At 42.3% G+C, this 27848-nt stretch overlaps 1 protein-coding gene across 2 annotated transcripts; it reads left to right on the forward strand.

Moving 5' to 3' along the window:
• Positions 1-27848, forward strand: paplna (papilin a, proteoglycan-like sulfated glycoprotein). 2 transcript variants are annotated; one of them, XM_071912804.2, is made up of 28 exons: positions 1-208; positions 2731-2793; positions 3398-3501; positions 6093-6153; positions 6619-6721; positions 7187-7317; positions 9473-9596; positions 10181-10261; positions 10580-10752; positions 11591-11714; positions 11918-12044; positions 12427-12492; positions 14663-14867; positions 15289-15468; positions 15667-15817; positions 15992-16072; positions 17860-18058; positions 18322-18406; positions 19332-19458; positions 21628-22099; positions 23673-23831; positions 24026-24153; positions 24802-24859; positions 24997-25137; positions 25285-25412; positions 25773-25881; positions 26380-26555; positions 27073-27848. In XM_071912804.2, the coding sequence occupies exons 2-28, from the start codon at positions 2737-2739 to the stop codon at positions 27231-27233; spliced, it is 3711 nt and encodes a 1236-aa protein (XP_071768905.2). In that variant the 5' UTR covers positions 1-208; positions 2731-2736; the 3' UTR covers positions 27234-27848. The 2 variants fall into 2 exon arrangements, with proteins under 2 accessions (XP_071768905.2, XP_071768906.2); XM_071912805.2 differs by lacking the exon at positions 12427-12492.

Consider the following 27848-nt stretch of genomic DNA (forward strand, 5'->3'; position numbering starts at 1 on the left):
GGGAGAGAGAGAGGGAGTGAGAGGGGGAAAGGGGTCCAGCTAGATAACCCTCCTCATATAGCCGGGACACCCAGCTCTTGTCAGACGCATCTCCAAGTCAAGCCTCCGGACAGAAACCAGCTCTTATTTCTGCTGCGCCCCGGTCCTCCGTCTGGATCCACCTGGGGTTTGGGACTTCCGAGAGTCACATTTAAAAACACGGAACGGGGTGAGTAATGATTTATTGATAAGGTGTCTTGTTATTGCAGATTTGTTCAGAGGAGATTTGAACCCAAAGTTTGACAGGCAGTTACTGGAAGGAAACTTTCTCTTTCTCACCCTTTTGGATTGAGGAATTGGTTGTTCAGCGAAAACTTTTAAATTAAATGTTATGATGAGTCAATAGCAGAGATGAAAAGTTGCTTAAGTTTCAGTTTCGTGGTGATGGAAAAAGGCAAGTTTCAGTTCTTTAAATTTATAGAATCATATAGTCTGCTCACCTTTTTACTCTCCTTACGCAAAACAACAATAAACTTTAAAGGGGCACTATACGTTAAGGCTATCAAAGCAAAACTATTAGTCCCTATAGGAATAACACATAAATATTATAGAGATACTATAGAAGATTAAAAACCAGAAAGTACAATAAGGTCACTCTAAACTCACTATTGAGTACCACAGACACACTACACTTCTCTATAGGAATATTATAGGAATATTATAGGCATACCATAAGAGATAAAAATAAATACCATAAAGTAACTATAAACTTACTATTGAGTACCACAGACACACTATACTACTGTAATATTAGCTATAGTGATTTTTTTGACAATCAATTGATCATATAGATTTACTATTTAGTCCCAATAGGAATATTACAGGAATATTAAAAGTGATTTTTCCTTATAGGGTCCATTGATCATTTTTTGTCACATCAAGAAATAGTTTAAGACTGACCAGGTCTCTTGGTTTGGTGTCTGACCACCAGCAGACAATAAGCTTCATATGAAACACAGGACACAAGACACAGCCTGCCCGCACTAATTATTTTCCCCAACCTAGAAATAATTGTTAATGCGGTTAGATAAACGCTTGTAATAGCCTCCAGTTAGGTACAGTGAGTGAGTGACTTGACATGCAACTTTTAAAAAGCCCAATGGTTGATTGTGTTGAGATTCAAGAGGACACACTGAACTGATAAGATAACAAAGCAAATTGGTCAGCCTTTCAGTGTCAGTTTGTGTGTGTTTGTGTGTGTGTGAGTGTGTGTGTGTGCAGATTTATGAATATGTAATGGGGTGATGGGGGACCACTCTATACAGAGTTATTGAGTAGTGAATGATTGCTCTGGGTCCTGCTCTCACTGACTGAATAGACCCACATTACCACCGCCCAGGGGCACTGACACCATTAACAAGCTTGAAGTGTGCTCAATTATGGACAGTTGGTTCAGTGTGTGTGTATGTGTGTGTGTGTGTGAGAGAGGGAGAGAGAGAGAGAGTGGGAGGGAGGGAGGGAGAGATCAGTGTAGGCAGATATGGCGACTGCCTGTCCCTCACCTCTCTGGCACAGCCTTGCCTCTGACTTCTTGCCCATTCTCAGTGGGGTGTTTGCGGCTGCAGGGTAAATTTCCTCGCCATGGGGGCATTTGGTAGCCATGGCCAGCGGGTCAGAGGCAGCTTGGCAGCCCCCATGCAGGCGACCCCCTCCGTCTCAGTGGAGCGGGGGTGGGCAGGAAACCCGTCCCTTTGCCTTAGAAAAACAAATAAACAGCATCAAGTTGGCTCACGTACAAAAAAGGGTAAATATTTAGTTCAATTAAGCAATTAAGTGATGAGATGGTGGGGGAAAATGACTAGGCTGGTGCTTCAAGTGTTGGAGTTCTCATGCTGATGGATCTCATGAAGACAGACATTGAAGGCCAAAGCTTGACTCAACTTACAAGCTATTTCTTTACAGAGGTATATCCTTAAAAATGATAATTTTCAACATTTTCTCATTGCTATCTTGTGAAAACCTACAATGTTGGTGATTTTTAGGCTTTAAGTTTAACTGAAGGATTACTTGCTCCTCTATGGAGAAAGTTCTATGAAATCTTGGTCTTATGAAACCCTTTCAAGGCAGTTTGGATAAACTCAAAAATGCATTGTGGTCAAGCTAAAAGCCAAAGCTGACACATCCTGTTTAGAGTGTATAGAGCTGCTGATCCCACCTATCATCTAGTGTGGTTGGTGGCTGCAAACCACAGCAAATCACTGCTGCTCAGTGTGGATATACTGTGCACTTCACTGACTTGAAGATCTAATAGGATCTGACAAAGAAATGAATCTGCAGCTAAATCATCGCTACATTCACAACACTTAACGATTTAAAGCTGGAGACAGTGATATATTTGGCAATATTTTGGGGAATGCTGTAGGGCAACGACACCGATGCTAGAAGAAAATGCGTACATAAGCCAAAAACTGAGGCCGTTAAGGGTTTTATTGTTATTGTTTTATGTTTACTCTTGTAAGATGGGATGAGAGGAAGAGAAGTTTTGCCCAAGGAGTTTTCTCAATACTCTCACGATGATTTATTGCTTTGCAGTGTCGTTTTGCCCTTATAAATCCCAATGTAATGTTGGCCTGTGTCTCACATCAATTCCTGTCAGAATCGTTGCCCTGGCTTGTTTCCGAAAAAGTTGCTCAATATGTAATAGCCTTTATTAGTCACAATGACTAACTGTGGATGTCTCGTTCTTCCTAGTGAACAATGAAGATGCTGCTGCCTCTGGCGATCCTTCAGCTACTCTTGGCTCCAGCGCTCACGGTAAACTCCCAATGGCTCTGAATGCATAAACACTGACAAAGTGATGCTAGAAATACTGCATACATAACAAAACCTGAGGCAGCAATTTTATTTTTATTCTTGTGTTTACTGTTGTAAGATGTACCTATGTCTCCCTCTCTCTTTTTTAAACCAGCACAGTGCATTTTAAGTCTAACGCATGCATTATGTGTACATTACACATTTGGAACCATAAACAAAATCAAAATAAGGGGGAAAATCCAAAAGGCTCAAGTGAAAACCCTAGATTCAGTTTGGTACAAAAAGGGTTTACTGTAACTGCACATAATAGCTTTTTATAATAAATATCAATTTTCTTAATCCTAATATCTGTACAGCTATGAAAGGTTCCTGTGTTATGTTTTGAATAAAGATTTTGTTTTTCCTCAGCTGTAAAATTAAACCTCTAAACTCTCTATATGTAGTGTAAGCACCACATAAAACCCAATATAGTATGTTGGATCTATTTAACAGAGAAAATAGCTGCCTCTTTTTTAATCAGAGTTAGTGTTTTTTTTTACATTGTGATGGAAAAAATCGGGTATGGCTGGCAGGATAAGTGACTGAACTGGTGTTTTGTGTCCAGCTGCCCAGTGGGGATTACTGGGAGGCCTGGAGTCCTTATGGAGAGTGCAGTCGAAGCTGTGGCAGCGGTGTGACCATGAGAACAAGACGCTGTATCACTCAGAGGTATGATAATGTGTCTGCTTTTTTTTTTTTAAATACACCCACCTGTACATAAACATGCCCAAGTACATGTAAAAACACACATGCAAACACACATGTACAGGCATGTAAGGACAAATGCAGCTTATTGTGAGGTCTTGAATACACACACACACACACTTTTCCCTCAGTGAATAAAGCTAATTATGAGGTTCATGAGTACACATTGTATCTTTACCCCGATGGTAAAAGAATGCCTTGAAGTTACGTGGATGTGGGCTTGTCTTCCATCCAAAACAGAGTACAGGGAGGGGCTCTTTAACATTAAAAGGCCTCTTCTGTGTTGGGTGTTGCCTGTTGGCTGCTGAAGGGGATTGGATGGGGAGCGAATATTTCTCTCTGCCTGTGTTTGGTTGGGACAGGTTGAAAAAAATAATTTCAAAAGCTTTAAAAAAAAAAAAATCCAGCATCAGATCATCATCTGTCTTTGATGCAGAGGCGTTTTGATCCGTTTCAGTATCATTTCTAGCCATGTTTGGGTTTGTGCTCCTGTGCTGCTTTGGCATCTGAGTAAACAGTTGAGTGAGGAGTGATAAAGACCAGGTCATGCTCACCCTGTCGTCGCCAGCTTACACTGAAAGTGTTGTGTGCATAAATCGTTTTGCTGGAATCCAGCCAGCATGTTGCCTCTTGCGCCACATAAAGCAATCTGTATTTATGAGGTGGGAAACGGTGAGTATCTTCCTTTCTCCGCCCCACTTCCAACGCGGGTCACCCTTTCCAACGCAGGGTCACCGCCTCTGTGATTTCTCCTCAGCCTCCCCACTTACTTGTCATTCCCTGACTGTTTAGCTGATGATATTTACGGCTGTGGGACAGTCAAAACTCATTTCGGTTTCTGCCCAAAAGACGAGTCACACATCAGCTGCACATGCTGTGTTTGCAGTCTTTCCAGCCGCAAAATGCATAGCAGAATGTAGGTGTGCCTCAGTAATTGAGCAATGACACTGGGGGAATTTGGTAAAAAGACCGACTTTGAATTTAAAAGAAGGATGCCCACCAGGCAGAACATGAGTATAACAAACCATTTCTTTGACATGTTCAAGCACAGTAAAGTGAGATCTGATAGTTGAAATTGTACATATGATGCTTGATGATAAAGTTTTGATGTTTTCCTTGATCTCTGTTCACGTAACTGGAATTGATCCCACTACCGGTCTCCTATTTAGATACACACCCATGCAGCCAGTCAGTGAGTCAGTCAGTCTGCCAGTCAGTCTGTCAGTGAGTCTGTTTCCCCTTTGTAGCTGGAAGATGAGTAAGAGGGAAGAAGAAGTGCTGCCCAGCACTTCCACCGTTGGATGAACTCTGTTACGTCTTGTCTGCCAGATTAGTCAGAAGTTGCACCTTTAAATGCTATGATTAGACCAGTGTTGATGCAGTGTGTTAATGCTCTTACCTGGAAATGAAGACTTCCATTCTGCATCGCTATACAGTTTTTAGAATAAAACTATTACGTCATCCAGAAGATCCAGTCTTTAAAGTGTTACGACTGGGGTCAGGGTTATCATTTTGACAATTATGCACTTACTCTTACTATGTACTCTCCTTTAAAAAGTATTATAATCTGTTTCAATTTTGTGCTATCAATCATTTTGTAAGAATAGCTGTCATTTTTTCCACATGTCGGCTATATCATTTTGAAATGATGTTCCAAATGTTGATTTTGCATTCCTATGTGAAATGGTTGTTGGCTCAATGTTGTGACTGACTGTTTTGACATGTTTCGTTCCAGTATTGGCATGTTGAGAGGAGCATGTCTTGTATTTAGGCCTGGAGGCATGGTAGTTTTGCGGAGGTGACTTAATCAGTTATCAGTGTGGCTGCAGGGGAGGGAGGCAAACAATCTGCTGTCTCACGAGTGTGCATGGCTGTTTGTACGAGGTCGGACTCCACAGTGTTGATTTATGAGGCTTCTCCTGTCCTGAGAACTTGGTTTCACAGGAATAAAAAGGAATGCCACTGAATTTCAGATTTGAAACATCCTCCTATGCTCTCAGACAGTTTGAGTTGTATTTGCATATATTCACTGCAGTCTCACATAGCCGTTAACAGTCTATCCTGGCTTTTAGTCTGTGTCACAATGATGCACAAGTTAATAAAGCATTAAGTTAAAAAAGATGCAAAAGTTTGATTGTGGCAATACCCATAGCTTTGATGCTTATGCAAATACATTCTGTGGCTTGGAACCGACTGGGTTACTATAATATGAGGCTCATTTGACTATGAAAGCTCAGAGAAACAGAGCATGAGTCTGCATAATCAGTCTGCTACTCAATGCAAGTGGAGCAACTCTTTTAACTCCATGCTGTAAATACACATAGATTATAGTCTTGCTTCTCTGTTTTATAGCTTTTATAACTTCATGATACTCAAATACCACTTAACCCTCCCTGGCTTTAAGAATATCATTTTGAAAACTTCTTGCACTGGGTGGGATTCCTCCTGCCCCTCCCTTAACAAAGAGTTTAGTCTAAGGCCAGGTTTAATCCATCTAATCATCCCAGGTGTGTTTTTAGCCAACAGACACTCATACTCATGTTCCCAACATACAGGACTGATGGGGGACACAACTGTGTGGGTCCAGACAAGTCCTACCGCTCCTGCAACATCCAGGTGAACAACAAGTCTCAAATACCATTGTTGTAATCACTTGAACTCAGTAACTTAAGTCTTTTCAATTGTAACTTAAGCCTTTCAATAATTTAAGTCTTTTTCCAATTTTTGACATTTTTAAATGCCAAACTGAATATCAATTTTGCATTTTGTTGACCTATCTATGGCCTGAATATCATGCTTGTGCCTGTAATAAGCCATAAACCCAAATGTTGCAATGAGAGATAAATAGTTATTGAACACAGATTTTGGATAGTCGGTAATATTTGAGAAACAGACATTTTTATACCAGAACTTGATATCAGTGCATAAAACACTAGAAACGTTCTTAAGTGTTGTACTATGTTGTTTTATTTTCTGTATCTGGCATCTGGTTCACATGATTTCTTTTTCATCCTGTGTGCATCTCTGCTCAGTTTGTGTCTTGACCTTCGACCTCTCTGCTCCTCCCATTGTTCCACTCAGGACTGTCCCGAGGGATCCAGGGATTTCCGAGAAGAGCAGTGCTCCCAGTTTGATGGGACTGACTTCCAGGGGAAACGCTACAAGTGGCTCCCATACTATGGAGGTCAGTAGCAAAGCAAAGCGCAGTGGGAAGTTTGGGCTGATAATTCAGAGAAACTAGCCAAGATTAGATAAAATACTGTGGTAAAATGTGTTTTTTCTGTCCATATAATGGTGATACACATATGCATGAACATTAACATTCACTAGTGATCTTTCAGAGAGAGAATGAAGACACAGAGATCTCTCTCTCTCTCTCTCTCTCTCTCTCTCTCTCTCTCTCTCTCTCTCTCTCTCTCTCTCTCACACACACACACACACACACACACACACACACACACACACACACAATGAATGAATTGAAAATTGAGAAATCTGGGAACTGGGTGACAAATGCCCTCAGACGAGGAATACCTTTTCCACAGCTCATAGGGAAAAACACAACAGCAGATACAACAACAACAACTTCACAGAAAGGCAGTTCTCACTAAGATTTGACATTCTGAAATTCTGCTCATTTCTCCAATAGCTGAGAACCCATGTGAGCTGAACTGCATGCCAAGAGGAGAGAACTTTTTCTACCGCCAACGCAGTGCCGTGGTTGACGGGACGCCCTGCCACCCTGGACGGAAGGATGTCTGTGTGGACGGAGTCTGCAAGGTAGGAACTGAACACACTGATGAGATGAGATCAAATGGAATGAAATGAAAAGATGAGAAGACCTGAGAGGAGAGTAAATTAGGGGAGGGGAGAAGAGATATCTTAGAAGATCTGAATGTACTCTCTTGCTGTCCTGAATCTTAGAATCTGCAACATTTTCATATAAATAAATGTCAGATTTGCTACTCTCTATCGCCGATTGATATAACACAATAGTGACTCAACCTATAGCCAGTTCATGAAAGCTTTTCTATTTGCTGTTCTAAACACCCAGTGTCTTTGGTTTGTTTGGAATAAACAGAAGAAGAACTGGGTAGTTAGCATGAGCAGCGATAGCCACCATGGCTGAACAGACAAAGAAAAGAGCGCCCACACTGTTTGATTGACAAGTGAATTCTGCGAAGTGCAGTGGGAAAACACCACTGACCGCTTAGCACCAATATGATGCCAAAATAAAAATAAAAACGTACAAGAATGTTGTGGGTTACCACTTTAAACACAAACACTTTGGAAACTAGCATTACTCAAAATTAGCATCTTCAACACAAGGACGTCAGAAGACTGCTTGAATTTAGCAGAGAAGTTTTAGTTTCAAATTTGTTTTTCAGTTGGGAATCTGAAATGATAAATGATAAATGTCTTGGTACACAACAGTAGGACATAGCTGGGCTCTACTTGCTCTTCCAGGTAGAGTTTCCCTCCCTGAGTGTGATGTAAGTTTGAAATGGCCACCGCAAAAAAGATATATTGAGAGATACACTATATTATAGATTTGATGAGGAGATGAGGAGAAGCAATAGGGCATATTGGTGGCATGTAGGCGTTGTAGGTTTGAATCAATATTATGACATATTCTCATATCCTGTCATTTTTTAGAACAACAAAGACATCAGAGCAAGAAAGTATCTCAGAGGCTCAGAACACATCTACACAAACTCATAGTATAAAGCTCAATATGGCGTTAATCAGAGCGGACACAGCCAATGGAGCTGACCAGCAGGATGACGGATTAGTTTCACTTTGCGGTAATGTCAAACACTTCTCAGCGTAGCTTTTGACCAAACACATTCTGTTCTCATGTAATTACTGTAGCAACCTATTACCCTCTTGTCATGAAACACCTCCTCTATTTAACCTCTTAGATCATGTTTTCATCACCTAGTTTGTGGGTATAGTGACGGTCCAGAATCCATTCTATTCTCATGTTATTGTTGTTGGACCCCGTTGCTCTTTTATTTTAAAAACCCTCATTCAACGCTATGTTTTTGTCGCCTGGTTTTTGGATTGCTACTTTCCCAAAAACATCCCGTTCCCACAAATCTTCCATTCTCACCTTGTTAAACCAGGTTTTATATCGGTTTGGCCCCTGAACCTGCTCCTCTGCTACTGGACTGTTGCCTTTTGGAGAGCTTATGCAGCAAATTTTGACTCAACACTTACTTATGTGTTGTTTATCTGCAACTTTTATTTTTGTCTTTACCAGGTCTCTCTCAAAAAAGATTCTTAATTTCAGTGGGACCACATGGTTAAATACAGGTTACATAAGCAATTATACAGTATATATTATTACTGTACTAGGGTTCGATTGATGTGGGTTTTTGAAATCAATACCAATATCAATACCGATATTTTTGAGACTGAAATCGATATCCTGATATCTATACTGATATCCTGTGTCGATATTCAGTATCTTTAAATTTGACCATTTTCATGGCAAAAAATTGCAAGTATTCAGTGTTTCCCCCCAAATTGTATACTTGCCAGGGTGGAAAAGCCTCTGAAACAGCATTTAGACCATCATGGGACACTAAAACTCTCCCCTGAAACCCAGACTAATGAAATTGTTTCAGCTGGCTTAGCAGCCCTTTAATGCAGGATGACACCTATTCAATGAAAAATGCCTTTAAATGAAAAATGAATTTACAAAAGACTTAGTTGAAGAATTAAATTAAGAGATACAATTTAAGTGCAGGTTTTGCAAACTGTTTACAGAGGTATGTAGCTGTGGCCAGGGAGGAACCTCCATCACCGTTTTCAGATATTTAATAAAAGACTAATACCAGCCCGATATATCTGCAAACTGATATATTGGTCTAACCCTGGTACCTACCGCCCTTTTTTTTATGTAATCCTTCCATCCCTGTCCCTCCCCCAGCGTCTGGGCTGTGACAACATGTTGGAGTCGCCTCAGCAGGAAGACCCCTGCCTGCAGTGTGGGGGGAACGGCCAGTCCTGCTACCTTGTCAAGAACACCTTCTCCATGCGCGACATGGCTACCGGTATGGTGCACTCCTCTAATAAACAGATTTTTGGGAGTAATTAATCACCAAATTTGTCGTCTTTTTTTTTTTTGCCTAGATCACGGTGCTCCCAGAAACTCTGGGATGTTGATTTTTGCCTCCATCATCTAAATTTGTGTGAGGTTAATGTTGCTAAAAATCTGCAGCCCGGCCTTTGAGAGAAAACCAGTAGAATGATACGATGATTTAACAACAATTACCGTAGGAAACATGTTGTACTAACATAGTGATAGGTTTGATTTGTCACTGCTGAGAATTAGACGTCTTCTCTGCATTTGTGTGACTCTGTGTGACTTATTTATCCAAAGCACCTTACAGTACCATATGTGCATATACAGTATATTTAATATTGTCCTGGCAGTGTTGGCATCATGCTCTAACACTGAGCTACCTAGGACCACAATATACAGCTGGAATTTGAAATAATATAGGAAAAAACATATTGTAACTTATTATTACAGGCTAGTTACACCATAACTCCTTGCAAAATGTGACAGTTTAGTTTTTGTAGTTACTTTAACTTTCTATTGTATGTCTAAGAAGTTGTATCATTTGCATCTCAGGCTACAACCAGATGTTCATCATCCCGGTCGGAGCCACCACCATCAGCATTAGAGAAACGGTTCCCACACGCAACTACCTCGGTGAGTCTGGGGTCGAATTTGACTTTGAGTTTTATTTATTTATTTACTGTATATGGAGGATCTACCATTGAGTTATCCATTAAAAGAGAGCCATGTGTACAGAATGTTAGAAAAAGAAAGAGAAAGAGAGAAAATAAATAAATACAATACCAGAAGATATGTCCATAAAGAGAAAATGAGTGATGAGAGCAGCAGAGATTGGAGATTCAAACCCCTTTGACAGCAAGCATCCACTCTGCTGCAGCTTATTCATAACTGTGCAATATGTTTGAGTTTGTACAAAACACTGACCTCTCTGACTGATGTGCATGGCCACAGCTATCAAGAATCTGCGTGGAGAGTACTACCTCAACGGCCACTGGGTTATTGAGTTTTCCCGGGCGACCCCTATTGCCGGCACGGTGCTGTACTACCAGCGAGGCGCCGAGGGCCACAACACCCCTGAGACCATCATCGGCCGTGGCCCCACCACTGAGCCGCTAGTCATCGAGGTAAGACATCTGCCTGACTGCACCGGTCCTCAAGTGACTGTCTTTATCTACAGTCTGTCTTGTGATCTCTATGCTGTAAATCTGTATTAACATACAATATCTGTGCAGATCTTTGTCTGTCTTTATGTTTGGTGAAAATGTATGGATCATAACATTTGTGTAACTAATCTAAATCCAGAGTTCGATCTAAATTTAAATCTGGGATCCCCTAGTTCCAAGTTGAGGGAGGTAAGACTCAATTCGGAGACACTTCAGCCATCCATAACGCTGTCTCACTGAACGAGCCAAAACAGGCCAGCATTGTTTATCACAAAACAATTTGTCCACAATGTGAAATCTTTGTCTGGGACAACATAACTATGGCAAAAATCACACTGTCTGAACAGACCTTTACAGTCTAGGGAAAATGCTTCTTATAAATGTAGTTGTAGTTATCGGTAGGACTGTACCAAATCTGTGACCTATGATTTTCACTATAACTGTCACATAATAAAAGGTGAATTTTAACATAGTCCCATTGCAGATAAGCTGCTTCACAGTTTTAAAAAAGTGCCTTGTCAAACTTTGTCTAAATCTATGTCAAGATCTCTCCAAAAAGATTGACATTTGGGTCAGTTTTTGTTTGCAAAGGTTTGTTTGGTATTATTGAGAGTAGACAGAATTTATCAGTAAGATAAAAGATTAGTTTCCTCATGTGGTTGGGGTCACTTTTGTCTTTCATATTTTTTGGGGGGGAGTTTCTTCTGCCTGTCTTAAATCTTAAATTAAAAAAATTGTGTAAATGATCTCAACTTGCATGAACTGAGTTTGATCTTTGAATCCAATTCTGTCCTCCCAGCTGATCAGCCAGGAGCCAAACCAAGGAGTGGAGTATGAGTACTACCTGCCGACCGGACGCTCCAGAGAGGGATACTACTGGAGCTATGGGTCCTGGTCTGCCTGCAGCAAGGAGTGTGGATCAGGTCGGTCAAAGAGAAAAACAGCCATCAGATTCTTTAAACGTGCCCGAATACATATCTGATCTTTCGAATCCTTTAGCTCTTATTGAAATCCTTATCATGCCTTTATAATGAGGCAATACTTTGAAAACTCTACATTCTGTATATAATTCTGACTGTTTCCTGGATTGGATAATGACTCAGTTCTTGGCCCCTTCCTTCATTAGGCTACCAGTCTCGTCTGGTCTTCTGTGCCATCGATAACGAGGCTTATCCTGACTATCTGTGTGCCTCACTGCCAAGGCCACAAAGCAACCGCACATGCAACCCCCATCAGTGCCCACAGACCCGCAGGTAAGCCAGGATAAAACTTCACTGATAAAGAGCTAAAATGCCTTAAAACTTCACTGATAAAGAGCTAAAGTGCCTTAAAACTTCACTGATAAAGAGCTAAAGTGCCTTAAAACTTCACTGATAAAGTGCCAATTTTGAATAGATATGGGCTGGGTTTCCCAACAGCATCTGGAGACTGAGTTCATCTTTGTTCCATTTTATGTGATGTCAAGATGTCAAGAGAGTCAAGATGAACTTAGTCTAAAGATGCTTTTTGGGAATTTTACAGTACATCAAATTGTGAGTTTTCTGTAATTTTTTGGCTTGTACAGATACAAGTGTCAAAGGTAGATGTTTGTCGGAGCAGTTCTCACTGTTCTTGGTGTGTTATGATGTCTGAAAGGATGGCGTACCTGTATCCACCACAGTTGTGGAAGTCCTCAGAAACACCCAGAGCCTATATATTCAGGTAACCCAGGGTCTGTGGAGTCGTAGCAGAGTTGTATGTGACCACAAACACAGGGGGAGATCTAAATCATGAAGTCATTATTTACTACAAATATAGAATCCAGGAATGATTTTCAGCAAGTCTTCTACTGCACAGCAAAAAAAAAGTCAGTTAGTCTCATATTCAGCTGTCAAATCTTATTTTTCATAAACCCAGCGAAAATTCTGCCAGTGAGGAGAGATAACTCCACTTGTTTCAAATGCAGCTTCACTTGTTTCAGGAATTTTCTAGAAATGAGTGTCAGTATCTTGAAAGAAGTCAGAATAAGGCAGATCACTGCACTGCTATCAAGAAAATGAAAATTGATTCTACAAAATTCTTGAAACAAATTGATCTGCATTGGAAACAAGTGTTACACTTATCTAACCCCATTGGCAGATTTTTTTCACTTATTTTAAGAAAAGTACAATTTTAAATGACTTGTTATGCTCAATAACAAGTCAACAAGTCTGCTCAATATTTATGAGCAGCTCCAAAGTCCAAGATAATTCTGAATGTCCATAGATTTTGATTAAGTTAACAGTGTGAATGATTAAAAGTGAATTCACCGATATCAGTCGCACACTCTCTCCCCCTTCAGATGTGTTTGACCTTAGCTCTAGCGTCTGTGTTTAGCGCAAAGCCTGTTCTTCCTTGCGGGGTTGAGAACAAAGGCGCGGGGCAACTGTCCAGCTCAGAGATCTCCTTTCAACCCTTAAACGCCTCCTCATTTGTCTCGGACACGCTTAACGCCTCTCCCCGGGGAGACAGAGGGGCGATTTGATGCCCGAGTTGCATCAAAGACCTCCCCTCCCCTCGACCTCCCAACCTACGGCCCCTGGTCCCGATCCTGGTCCTGATCCCTGAGCTGGGCTGCTGTCCGGCTGCTTTAGCAAACAGTCGAGCCAGTAAAGCTGTCTGTCTGTGTCCATTAATGTAGTTTGTGTGTCGTCGATGTTGAGGTGTTCCTGGGTTAAGGGTCGCGGTGCGGGGGGATTGTGTACATCCGAATGAAAGTGCTACCGGTGGTCTGGCAGTAAATAGCTGGGGCTTCAGTGGCTCTGTGGTATTTCCTGGTCCTTTTCTTTGATGCTGCTGCCGCTCGGAAACCTGAGATGCCTATGAACCCCGGGTAGAGCAAACTGCACCCTCATTAGTCCTCGCTTTAAAGATGCATTGCTCCGAAAACTAGAAACATTTGATGGTTCACTTCACGCAGGATGCGAGTTGTATGTACAGTATGTGCAGTATGTGCTATATTTGAGACAGAGATTTAGGAGATAAAATCTGAGCATGCCGGTCTTATTTGTTGTTTTTAGCCCTGCTTCCCAGTCTATGTATACTTACTGCTTCTAGTAATTATTGTTTGTTAAAACTAACGAGGAGAAAAACCAGCTTTCTGCCCTTCAGTGGGTTTGGTTGGTGTGGCAGCGGCTGGTGGCTTCGATGGGTGATTGACTGTGACCAGCTTTCTATAACACTACAGTCTTAAAAAGAATGTGTTGTTTTTAACATATCCATGTGCCTAATTTAGGATAAAGCACATTAGTGCTGCTTTTCAACAGTGTAATGTACAGTATATTAATAACAACACATATTCAAATGACAAATGTTATTCTTGAGTAGCTCAAATGTGTGTTGTCCTGGACAGTTTTGCTGAAAATGGTGCATCCTTTTTAAGAGTTCATTTGAAGGGTTTCATTCCAAAACACTAAACACCTTTTTTTTTCTACAAAAAATTTTCACCTGATACTTATTGCTCAATATTTAAAATATTAATATTCATTAGTGAGTTTTACTTTAAAGCTGCACTAGGCAAGATTTGTATGTAAAAATACACCCATCTTATCGAGTGTCCCATCCCGTCTAATTGAGACGCTGTAGATTTGCCTTATATGCCCAAATGAAATTCTAGAGCCAGATATGGCTGTGTACAATTTACTGACGTCACGTTAAAGGATTTCTGAGTATTGAAGTCAACAGTGTAGCTTTCTAGCAATCATTTTGTCAGACGAGGTATAATTTTTCTGATTTTGAAATGAAACTCTTTACTTCACTCTTTACAACATCAATACCGTTCCTGATCTTTGTTTCTTCTCTCTCCTCACCCCACCCACTTCCCTCCCTCTCTGCTGCCGGTGGGTTTTCCCAGCTGGAAGACCGGGGAGTGGAACACCTGCTCTGTGACGTGCGGCGGAGGCTCCCAGGTGCGCAGCGTGCAGTGCGTCTCTCACGACGCCGCGGGACCCCGGGTGGTGGAGGACGCCGTTTGTGCCGCCTACTCCGAGGCTCCTCCCTCTCTGCAGACCTGCAACATGCAAAAGTGTGTCGAGTACCAAGTGACCAGATGGAGCGAGGTGCGTTACCGGACTAGCTGCTGTACCGCACTGCAGCTGATATGGACGAGGCAATAATTGAGAGGCGTAATTGAGGGAATGAATGAAATATGAAACGCACTATACCTGGTCACAAAAATATGCTGCCGAGACTAATTATCTCATTGTTGCTCAACACACGCCTCACTTTACTCAAATTATATCATATAGTACAACTTTAACCAAGGCTCTCATACACAGGAATCCTTGTATCAAGAGTTCTGTCACTGAATCTGCTAACAAAAATGTCTCCAAATCCATTTCATTTTACTCTGTAGCAGTGCAGGTTTACCCTTTTATTCACATTTTGATTAAGGATTACGGCCTCAAAATACAGTTATATCTGTATTACAAAAGCAGGACTTTTTCTAATATTGTATTGTATGTTGTATGGTGTCCACAGTGCTCAGTGACCTGTGGTTCGGGGGAACAGACCAGAGCCGTGACCTGTATAGGTTCAGGAGGCATGAAACTGGAGGAAACGTTCTGCAGCGCGCTGACCCGCCCAACCTCCATCCGACCCTGTGAGATGACCGCCTGCCTTCAACAGCACATCAGCTGGCATGTTGGAGAGTGGGGACTGGTGAGTGGTACAGGAATACACACACACACACACACACACACACACAAACATCACAACCTGTGTCGCATCTCCTCCCCTCTCTCTCTCCCATCTTTCCTGTCACTCTCAACTGTCTTATCTGGCAAATCAGACATGGTTTAAAATAATCTTACAGATTGAGAGTTGAATTCCTGAGCAGCTCTCTCCATCCCTCTCCAGTGCTCCAAGAGCTGTGGCACCGGCCTGCGCGAACGCCAGGTGATCTGCTCAGACCGACAGAGGAACCTGTACCCTGTGGACCAGTGCAGCGCCGACCCCAAACCTTCCACAGTCGAGGGCTGCAACGCCCAGTCGTGCTACAGCCCACAGGGTGAGCAGATAGATGCTGTGTTTGGGTTTCTAGATTAGGCCATTTGGTCCTCCAGCACATATTGTCCTGCTTTGTTGTTGTCTTATTGAATTAATGTACTTTTTTACACCTGTGTTATATACTGTATTCTTATCCAACTCATTGTCTTGTGTCTGTTTCCTGCTTTGTGTCCAGTGGTTCCCAGCGTTCAGGATCCAAGAGGACATGACAACACACAGACTGGATTCCAGCCCTATGTGCCAGACCATGCAACAGGTTGTGTTTCATCTCAGTATCTCATTTATTCCTTTATTTACCTTTTGATTCATGGCACTTTCTGCTCCTAGAATCTTGCTTTATACTAAGACACTATGAGCGCGTAGACACCAAGCATATTTGGAGCGGTTTATTGAAACTCTGGAGATTTTACTCCTTTAGTTCGGTTTGTGTGGGCAGGTGCGAACAGCCATTCCAACTGAACCGAGACGCCATGAAAATGCGGGTATTGATCCTCTTCCAAGTGAATTGCAGTGCAGTTAGGAGTGAGAACGTAATCCAAACCAACGACTATAGGAAACGGCTCCAAAACACAAGGTTTTATGGGTATAAGGAGACAGATGTTGACATCTGCCAACAGTTACTCATGCTTGGAAAGCCTAGCGCAGCAAAATGAGCATCTGGACTGATGCTCATATTCTGCTATTTCTTCCTGTGTTTCTAACTGGTAAGACAAGAGAAGGTAAATTGTAACAAAGAGCGCAGACAAATGCTTAAGTTAGATGAATTGGAATCTGATTTGTTTTGATTCCCCCCACTGCCAAAATCTCTAACCTGGTGGGATGACAGGTTGCCAAAACTCTGTCTAATAAACAAGCTACATGTGAGTCCATGTGACTTTTGTTTACAAGCTCTGGATTGCTTGTATTCGGACAGTGTGAACCTAAACAAACCAAATGCAAAAATGGAACAAAGTAAACTCTTCCTCTATGTTTTGGACCAAAGAAAACAAACCATAGGTGTGATCGCGCCCTAACACACATTTCTAGAGCGCTGTTCAACCCTTCAGCTCCCCTGCACCCCTCCCCTCTGCTGATATAACTCCTGTCACTTTGTCCTCGGCAGAACCCCCCCCCCCCCCCCCCGGGTCTCCTATCCCCATCCAGCCCCTGTCCCAGCACTAATTATCCAGGCCTGATTGACATGTTTTCAGGGGACCGTGGGCATTGTCGGCCTGATTAAAATATTTGCGAGGCACTGAAGTGTGCTGCCGAGCGCCGGCCTGGGCTGTGGTGTTTCTGGCATGTTCTGGCGTTCTCCCGCACTGCGTTGCCCCACTGGCCAGGAATTTCAAGTTTTTTGAGGTCTCGCGTGTATTCTGCTCCTATTTGCTTGCGAGTTTGTTTATACCGATAAATGTTGCTGTGTCCTCGTTCCAATTCATTTCCCAGTGCTCTCTGCTTCATCTTGACCTAATCAGATAGTTTGGTAGTAGAGCAGTAAGCAGTTCCTGTTCAGTTTCATTTGTGTACTATACTTACTTAAGTACAATTTTTGGCACTATTTCAGTTTTATGAGACTTTATACTTTTACTCCACTACATTTCAGAGGGAAATATTGTACTTTTTACTTCACTACATTTATCTGACGGCTGTAGCTACTAGTTACTTTACAGAATAAGGTTTTACATGCAAAACATACGATAAGCTCATAAAATATGTTGCATTGTTAGAGCTTAAACTCCACAACAGCATATGGAGTTAGACCTGCAACATTAAAATACTTCTTCCAGTTAAATGCTTCAACAATTTAACACTCTGAAAGGGACCGTTCTTCAGAATGAGTACTTTTGATACTTCAGTACATTTTACTGCTAATACTTCTATATTTTTACTTAAGTAAACTTTTGAATGCAGAACTTTAATGAAGTATTTTTCCATTATGGTATTGATACTTTTACTTAAGTAATGGATTTTTCCACCACTGTCTGTATGAAACACCCTGAACTATGGGGTCTGGTGTGCCCTGTACAATGTGTGAATTCTCCCTGCTTGGCTTGTCCTCAGTCCGCAGGCCGGAGACGGTGGACCAGACCCAGACTAACACGGTCCACGACCCTCACAACTCCGCCCCTGCCCTCCATTGCAGCCAGTCCTATTACGGCTGCTGCCCAGACGGACGCTCGACGGCCCAGGGCCCCCGAGGCCAAGGCTGCCCCCGGGGCCCGGCTCCCACCCCCGTCCAGCCCTCCTGCGTACAGACCAGGTACCCAGCTCCAACCCCTCATTATACTGAGGCTCTGGGAGACATATGGAGAAAAATATGGGGTCTGTTTTAGAGTTAACGTCTTTTGTATGGACGTCAGTTTTACGACTAAGTGACCACAGGGATTTTTTTGTATTACTCACGAACACAGTAATTACCAGTAACTGACCAGGCTGAGTTTTTTTATTTTTTATTTTTGGTACACACTTTGGGTACAAACTGTTTTATTGCTTGTATCTGCTGCCTTCTCTCCTGTGTGACAGCTATGGCTGCTGCCAAGACGGTGTGACAGCTGCCCAGGGCCCCAACAGGGAGGGCTGTCGGGAGTATGTGGCCCCCGCACCCACTGTAAGCAAACACACATGAAATCCTTATATGGAGTTATACATTGGTTCAACATCACAGATAAGGTGGAGGGGCAAACTCTTGACTCTGGTGCAGGACTCTATATAGGGTGTAAATTGGGTGGTGAAAATGTACTATTACAGACCAAACGTAAAGAGATGAGCCACTAATAGGCACTGACCCCTCCCCTTCAGATAATATAAAAGAAGTATGTCAGGTCGATAATGTGGAGCTATTTCATTTATCTTTTTTTTTTTTTTTTTTTCTATGTTTATTTGAATAGGGACATATACATAGACATAAAAATCTGCTGTCACATATGACATTTATAGACTATGCTAATTTGCAATGTTTGTCGCTAGATGGACTTTTGTCTGAGAGAGAGAGAGAAGAATGACATCATTGATATCATCTGTCACTTAATTATAATCTAGTGCAGCCTATACTCTTTTTTTTATATACTAAATATTTTCCATTTCTCTTTTTTATGTCTTATATTGTTAAATAATGTTGTAATTGTGCAAAAATATAAATATATAGATAGTACTTGATAATGTCATGTGGATTCAAGTCTTTTTAAACACCTGTGATGTTTCGGTGCAATCAGTAAGAGAACCTGAGGAAACAACAAGCGAAACGCGTTGTTCGCCTCCTCTTTGCAAATGCTATAAGAAAAATAAAGATGTGATTCTTTATAATATAAAAAGATGTCTGCATGAGCCTTATAGTCAAAAAGAAATAAAATTGCAGATGCATTAACATAGAAAAATCTGTGGGTTTTTTTGGGTACGGACGAGTTTTCATCTTTAATTTTCATTCTCAATTTGTTCTGGTCACCAAAATATTTTTTCTAACTTGGTGAATGTGGTGTTTTTCTAAGCCACTGATTCCTACTTGTCTTTCCCTTTCTCCCAAATTGTCGCCTCAGATTGCTCCTACTCTTCCCACTGAGAATGCGGTTCAGTGCCGTACCACCACCTATGGGTGCTGTTACGACCGCACCACGCCTGCAGGAGGACCCAGCGGGGAGGGCTGCCCCGACCCCCCCAACCACAGTAAGAGACCGAGAGGCAGCAATTACATAAAGCAGCGGTAGAACGGCACGGAAACATGTTATATATAGAGAGATAAAGATATAATAATATGATAGACAGGACAGTTGGGCTTTTTTTTTTTTTAGCTTCTGGTTTACGGTTCTTTAACTTTTTAAAGGTTTGCGGAGCCTGAACGTTCTGTTCTAGCAGTTTTCTGCTTTATGGCCATAGAGTTTCACAAAGTCACATGTGAGAGCTGCCAAGTACAACCACAGTCTTCTACTGTTGGCTGCTGAGAAGCTCCAGTTGGGGGTCTTGCTCACAGGCACGTCGACAATATTCCTTGAAGTAGAGGAAAACAATATTCAGTAATACTTTATTTTGATAGTCCACTGTTGACTCTCTGCAACATTTAGTCTTTGGTTTGTCTCAACAGACAAGTAGCATGTCTTCAACCAACCACTAGGCATCTCAAGTGCTAATCAACAGACTTCATCTATCTGTTGATTATCAGAAACACATTCCTACATATGAAATTGTTTCATGAGTCAATTGCCTTACTGTCCTATAACCCTAACTAGCCAAGTTTGTTTATGTGGCTAAAATTAAACCTAACCCTAACCCTAACCTTAACCTTAACTTTAACCAACTTATTTTATGTGCCTAACCCTAATCCATCTCTTTTATGTGCCTAAACTTAAACCTAACCTTAACTTTAAGTTGTTGACAGTCTACCTACCTACTGATAGAAAACAGGTGTACTTGACAATCAAGTTACAGGTAGTTGACATCAATTACATAGTTTGTTGAACCTTTGTTGATAGTCAACTGAAAATATCTAGCGGTTAGTCTGTTGAAACAATTATTGTTGACAGTCACTTGAATATTTGATACACTTGAATATCTACTGATACATTGCTGAGAATCAACAGTGGAGTATCAAAGTAAAGTGATACCTAATATTCATTCTGTAGTGGCCCAAATTAAGCTGGTCCACTAAAATATTTTTTCTTTTTGACAGCCCATTTGGATCTTTTAAAAGAACATTGTTTTCCTGTGGAAGTGGTCTCTGGCCTTTTTTGTTTTCTCTGATGGCTCTAGTGTCAGTCATTTTCTTAGGAGCTGTCAATCATTTTACTTCAACCCTGGTTGTCCTGTCAATCAGTGGGGAAAGAGCAGGTGTTGGCATTTAGTTAACTGTCTTTGGTGTTGCGGAAGCCCCTCCCTTCCCCTTTAAAAGAGGAAGGAAGTGGCTGAGAGGCTGTTTTCTTAACTACTGCTCACCTGAGCGGACCACATGGCCACAGTCTAAAACCTGTCATGCGTAGCACTGCAAAATGTATAAAACTCTATAAGTGATTGTACTCAGATTTTACACACTCTCTTCTTGTTAGAGGAACAAATTCAGTTGACTGGTGGTTTTCAGATTCTTCCAAAATCTCCCAAATGTCTAACAAAGGGTTCAATTTAGTAGATCCTCAGACTCTGTAGCTTGGGGATAGAAGAGGCAGCAGCTCTCTGTGTGTCGGGGGGTGGGAGGCTGCCACTGGTGGGCAGTGGTGATGACCGCACACTCGCGCGTGAGAAGTTTGTTTGTTTGGTTGTGTGTCTGTGAGTCGTTTAAGTCCCCCTGGTCCACTCCCACCACATCTGTCACCCAAATATTTTGTTTTACTTAACAGAAACCTTCAGTTATTGAAGAAGTATTTATTTCCTTAAAATATTAAAGAGGCATTATTTCGTTATGTGAAGAGGCATTTTTTCATGAAGGAACCTGAACAGACATATGTTCGTTATTAAGAGGAAAAAATGGTGTATTTGTTTGAGTGGTTGAGTATTTTCCCAGCTGATCTGGGGAATCAAACTGTTGACCTCACAGTTATGATTGATATAGATCCAGTTTTCTTTTCATTTAGACTTGAGAACTGTGGGAAATTTTAGGTAGCCTGAATGAAGAGGAAGTGGGCTTTTGACTGCAAGGTCATTGGTTCAGATCGCTGGACCAGCTGGTCAAGTGTGGATAGGAAAATGAATGAGTTGTGTTTTCTCCTCCCTCAATAACTGCAAGGCAAACCTCCATTGGATGAATAAAAGATAGAAAGAGTTGAGACTAGGTTTGTGGTGATATTGTTGTTATGAAATGTGGAGATTGCATGCTGTAACGTTGTCTGTTCTGTTCCTTTGCTGCAGTTGAGCGCTCGTTCTGCTCCCTGCCTCGTGCCGCCGGCTCCTGCAGCGGCTGGACGGCGCGCTACCACTACAACGTCATCACCGCCAAGTGCGTGCACTTCTGGTACGGAGGCTGCCACGGCAACAGCAACAACTTCATGACCCGAGCGGAGTGCCAGAGGGCCTGCCAGGCGTCCGCACCCAGCCAGCAGGCTCCGGGGCCAGTTTCTCCCGCAGGGGGGGCGACTAGAGGCTCTGGAGGATCTGGAAGAGCCACATCTGGAGGGTCCAGAACAGGAGGATCCACCTCTGGAGGGTCAACGGCTGGCCGGGGGCGCGACATGGGGAGGGTGTTCACCGTCCAGGGTGGCTCTACACCCACCGGCAGACAGGCCACCAGCGCTGCCACCCATGCCCACCGGGCGAGGGTCCACATGCGCACCCGCCGGCCTCTCCCTGCCACCGCCGCCCAGCACACCGGCCCAGCAGCGAGGTAAGACCCCGAGGAGCCGGGGAGCGCGGCCCAAAGCCCCCCCCCCCCCCGCCCCAAATCCTGCCACCACCGGCCTCATAATCTGGTTAACTGCCCTCCTGCCCCTCTGAAGGAGCCTGCCCCGATCCTGAGAAGGGCGAGAGTGTACTGAAGGAGATTAAAACTCACACCGTCCGAAGACAAATCGTATGCATTCACCCACCCCCAGAATATATGTTGTGCAATATATACTATGCATACATGCTAGATTTTAGACTTACATCATTGTTGTGATGCTTATTATAATCTAAACCCTTCCTTGTTCGGGCTTAAACTTGATTTGAAAAAAAACACCACACTATTGCTACGCCGCTCTTGCTCTCCTAAGCAGCTACGCTTTGTTTCCTGCTTAAACCTCGACAAATGTCAGGAGAAGTTGACGACCTCACAGCGACCCTAAATGGACAGTTCTATGCTTCTGGGACTTTTCACTATCTCCTCTATAAATCTGCCTACAGCTGTGTTAGTCTTGTGCTTGTTTGTGCCCGCTACCTCACTGTGTCAACCACCATGTTTGTGTCTTGCGTTGTCACCTTTGATGTCATCAGACTGAACTAATAAAGGATCTGCTGTGATGCTTCATCCGTCCTCGTCTGTCTGTTAGTCACTAAACCCTGTCTGTCTTCCATCTCACCTTTTTGTGTACTTTTATTATTCGGTTTGTGTAGATGTGGTTTGCTTTCACACTTAAAGCTGGTAGATGTTGGGGCAACTTTTCGGGGAACGTTTCTGGGCAAAATTGCCTAAATATTGGCCTTATCACTGATGCACTGATTACATGGGTACAGAAGGATTAGGGCCACATGTGAAAAATGTATTTGAGTTCTGAGTTTAAAGTCAGAATTCTGAGAATAAAGTCAGAACTCGGAATTCTGACTTTATTCTCGGAATTCAGAACTAAAAATTTTCACATGTGGCCCTAATCCTCTTCCATAGATGGAAACTTCTTACAGCTAGTGTTAAATACATTTTTTTGACTCTGGGTCTTTTCTGTTTGTTTCCTAGTGTATCGCCACCTTTGGTCTCTAACATTGGTAGACTTTTAATGTCTGAATTTGTCACTTTCTGGTTGTGGGTTGTATTGTTTGTCACTTCATTATTTGTGTTGCATGGGCCTTCTGTGTGCCGAAGCTGGGTGTGTGTCTCCTCTCTCTCAGCTCTCTCTGACAAACTGCTGAAGCCAGGTTCTGGCCGATCTTTATGCTTGCTTTGGTGATGGGTAATAGTTCCAACAGTAGAGCATAAAGTGACTCTGTCTCTTTCTTTCTTTCTTTCTTTCTTTCTTTCTTTCTTTCTTTCTTTCTTTCTTTCTTTCTTTCTTTCTCTCTCTCTCTCTCTCTCTCTCTCTCTCTCTCTCTCTCTCTCTCTCTCTCTCTCTCTCTCTCTCTCTCACTCTCTCTCTCTCTCTCTCTCTCCCTCTCTCTTCCTTCCACTCCCTCCTCTCTCTTTCTCCCTCTTTCTTCCTTCCTTTCTCTCTTTCTTTTTCTCTCTTTCTTTCTCCCTCCCTCCCTTCCTCCCCCTCCTCTTCCCTCAGTTTGACCCTGGGAGGAGTGACCATCGATAAGACGGACCCGTCCACAGTGGAGGCTCTGGTGGGACAGACAGTAGTGCTTCCCTGCAGAGTCAGCCCTCCTCCGTCCTCCACCGTCATAGTGGAGTGGAGGAGAGACGGCGTCCCTCTCTCCACTCACAGGTAATTGGAGCACACGCATCCATGCATGGTCCAGTTAAACTTAAGCTTTATATAGGCTTACTGTGCAAGAGGTTGGGAAAACTACTTCTGATTTTACTCTGAACTCTCTATGAATGACTATTGCTGCTTAGTTTGAATGCAGGAGCAATCTTACCCTCGATTCTTCTCAACCTTTTTATTCATGTTCTTTCCAGGCATCACCAGCAGCCCAATGGTTCCCTGTTGGTTGGTCCTCTCACCAAGTCAGACTCTGGTTGGTTCCTGTGTGTGGCTACTCGTGAGCGTGAGAGAGACCACCGCTACATTTACCTATCTATCTCAGGTAATGCAGTGCATCTGTTTTAAATCATTTTATCTATTTACTAAAACTAGATTCACTCTACAAGACTTTATTAAGTTTACAAGTTCTGTAACTGCAGTATGGAAACTCCTGTTGAAAGATTCTTGCGACTTTACTGGATTTGTTTACTTAGTGATTTATGTGATTAAAGGTGTTTTCTTTTTTAATATCTAAATTAATTGTTAGTTTTTGATGCAGCTAAAGATGAGTTGGGCATGTATTTTGAGGCCATAAAGTTTTTTAAAAAACATTTTTAATGTTTGTTAACTTCTAAAAATATTAACATAACCACAATGTAGATGGTGCAATAAATTCCAGATTGTGTCTTTTAAAGATTAGATCACTCCTCGGCAAGAAAGCTGCTGAGAAAACCTTGTTGCTGTGTGGGATGGGCTAATTGGGGCCAGATTCAGTCAAAAACTTAATTTCACTGGATTTAACCCCAATTAGTCCATCTGTCATAAATCCAGAAGATTGGATAGTTGTCTTAGGCTCTCTCAGACCATGCTGATCTTGAAAAAGTTATCTGGTCATTATGCAGGATCTTATGCAAGCAAATCTTGTAGGGACCCCTGTGTCACCCTGTGTCTACCTAATCATTATTGTGTGTGTGTGTGTGTGTGGACACAGAAGGATCATCTCAGCTCATCCCAACCGCACCACTGCCTGGAGATGGTCCATCCCCCAGGTACAAACAACTTCCTTCCCTTGCTCTTGTATTCTCTCATGAAGCGGAGGAGACAGGTTAAAGAATGATGAATGAGACGTGCATGTAAACACTCCACACAGAGACATCAAATTTGTGTTCCTGTAATAATTTCTCAGGTTCAGCATAGAGCGGTCAGGCTCGTCTCTGCTGGAAATGCGGGCAGGACAAACTGCCAGGTTGCCCTGTAAGATTGCGCCAGCGCTTCCATCTGTCAACATTCAGTGGACAAGAGACGGACAGACGCTCACCGACTCCAGGTGAATTGGAATTCTCATTCCTGACCACAACCTGACCTGACCAAATTATGAACATGTGTTCATAATTTGTATTGTTTCCAAAATGAATTTTCCTCCTGGTCTGGGAGCTAGTGTGAATATGGGTCCTGACTGATTGCTGTGTTGCAGATTTACCCAGCATTCAGATGGCACCCTGACCATTGGCCAGCTGAAGTCTGAAGACTCTGGCGTCTACACCTGCACCGCCTCCACTCACCACCAGCTGGAGCAGAGGCAGCTGCAGCTCAGAGTGCAAGGTGAGTTTTGCCAGCATTTTTATCATCATCATCAGCATCTTATGTGCCAGAGACTTGTGAAGGAGGAGATAAGTTCTATCAATTTTGTTGCAATTCCTACTAGTCACCAGTAGAGGCCGATAATGGTAATAAATTATTTTTAAAGCAGGTTTAATTGGATTCTCCCTTGCATCTCTGATGTATGTGTATGTTTTATCAAATAGACAATATCGACGCAACATCTGTGCTTCTGCATAGCTGAATATCAGACAGGGATAGGGGTTCAATTCCCCCTGAGAACATCCACAAAAACACATTTTGGGTAAAAGCGTTCACCAGAAGGCCTGTTTCATATGATCTTCACCTGCTCTCGTTGTCCAGCGGACCTGAAGATCACCACAGCTCCTAACAACATCCAGGTGTCTGAAGGCAGCACGGCCCTGCTGCCCTGTGTGGTGTCCGGAGACAACGTCAACGTGGGCTGGTCCAGGTAGTAAATTAGTTTTATCAAGCTGCAGTATTTATCCTATTAGACCTGATGCTGAATTGACAGCCAACACCAAAAATAATTCTCCCACCTGTTGACATGAACCTGATGAAGACCATAGTAGTCTCACCACAATGGTTTTAAACATACCGTGTCCTAATAAACTCTTTTAGATATTGCATTAATAGCAGAGTGCCTTGGACTTTACAATATAACCTCTTACAAGGCTTATTTTCTTCAAATGAGGTTGATCTTACCTGATTTTTCTGCAGATATTAATGATACAAATAAGACCCAAACAGAGGTTCAGTTTCCTTTTTTTTTTTTAATCATTCATTATATTATTTCAGAAATTCATGGACATCAATAAAAGAAGCTCTTTCTCTTAATTTCCAGAAAGACTCATTTTAAAGATCTTCCATCCAACAACAGCAGTAGTGGAAGGTATACCAATGCTAAGGAACCGCAACTGGCTCATGTGTTTATCCTTTGTTACTGTAGAAACGGTGTACCGGTGCGTCCAGACGGGCGGAACATCCTGATGTCGTCTGACGGCAGTCTGATCCTGAACAACGTGCAGCCGTCAGATGAAGGCACCTACACCTGTAACGCTTACACTGGCATCTACTCTGTCAGCGCCACGGCTGAAGTCAGGGTCACTAAAGACACACAGCAAGGTGAGGATGATGCTCTCTGTCTGGCTGGATTTACACTGCTAGTTCAAATATGATGTTTTTATGATGAAAAACAAAAATGATTGTCTTTAGCTTTCATATCTTGACAAAAATTAGTTTTAGCTTTTGATTTATCACACAAAGTTGGAGAAAACTGATGCAAACCCTGACTTTGACATTAAGATAACTTTTAAATCAATTATCACATTGGCTAGTTGTACATAAGAAATTAGGCCACTGATGTTTTCATTGATGGTGAAACATGGACGTCTCTCATGGAATCGTTTTTTTTTTCTGGTGAGACAGCATGGAAAAAAAATCAGATCTGTGCAATACAGGTGAACAAACAAGCAGATAAAAAAACCCAACTTAATTCGGATTCAGCTCGTTTACCACTCATTCAACTTTGATACAGTCATTTCCAGATGATTTATCTCTTATGGGAAAAAAAAAAAAATAAACAAAATGCAATCAAAGTCTAACTCTGTCTTTTGACTTTCCTTTGCTCTGTATGATGCAGGAGTTGACGTGCCTCCAGAATGCGTGGACCAGCCTGAGCTTGCCAACTGCGAGCTGATCGTTTACGCCCGACTTTGCTCCAACTCGTACTACTCCAGCTTCTGTTGTGCCAGCTGTACCAGGCATTCTCAGAGGAACAACAGGCTCGGCCAGCTGGGCTAGAGCCACGGAGGGATTTAAGACTTACGGGATGGAAGAGGAAGAGGGAGAGAGGGGTCAGGGTTCGAAACCTTGGAGCCATTTTGGAGGACCGCATGTTTAGAACCTGAAATTTCAATTTTGAACTGCCTGAACTCCCAAAAGGACTCAAAATACCCAGATCTGACCAGGTTGTGTAATAACAAAATCCAAGAATGCATTAAAAAGGGACATATTGTTTAGGTGCAGTTGCATCTAAGAAATAAGACTCATTCTACAGTTTATGCTTTGTTCAGGGAGTCTGTTTGTACACTGCTGCATTAAGCATAGACACTGAATTTGGGAGCATAATCTGGGTGCCTCAAAACTTAGGTACCATATAAAGTTATTAAGTCTGTTGAAGAATGGGATAAAGCAAAAGTAAAACTTTGCCAATGCATGAACATGCATGCATGGATCTCTCTTCATGTTCTCTGTTTTCAAGAGAATCATGTTTATTTGTCTTTGTGGTCACTGAAATAATTGAATGTGTAAATCCAACTTATCTATTCCCTGTGAAATGACTCTATCTGCTGTGCTGTTTGAACCACTACTCTTTTTTTATGGATATCATGACAATTCACTGATACAAGATTGTAC

Source organism: Centroberyx gerrardi, chromosome 17 (genome assembly GCF_048128805.1).
Source record: "Centroberyx gerrardi isolate f3 chromosome 17, fCenGer3.hap1.cur.20231027, whole genome shotgun sequence".
Taxonomy (NCBI): Eukaryota; Metazoa; Chordata; class Actinopteri; order Beryciformes; family Berycidae; genus Centroberyx; species Centroberyx gerrardi.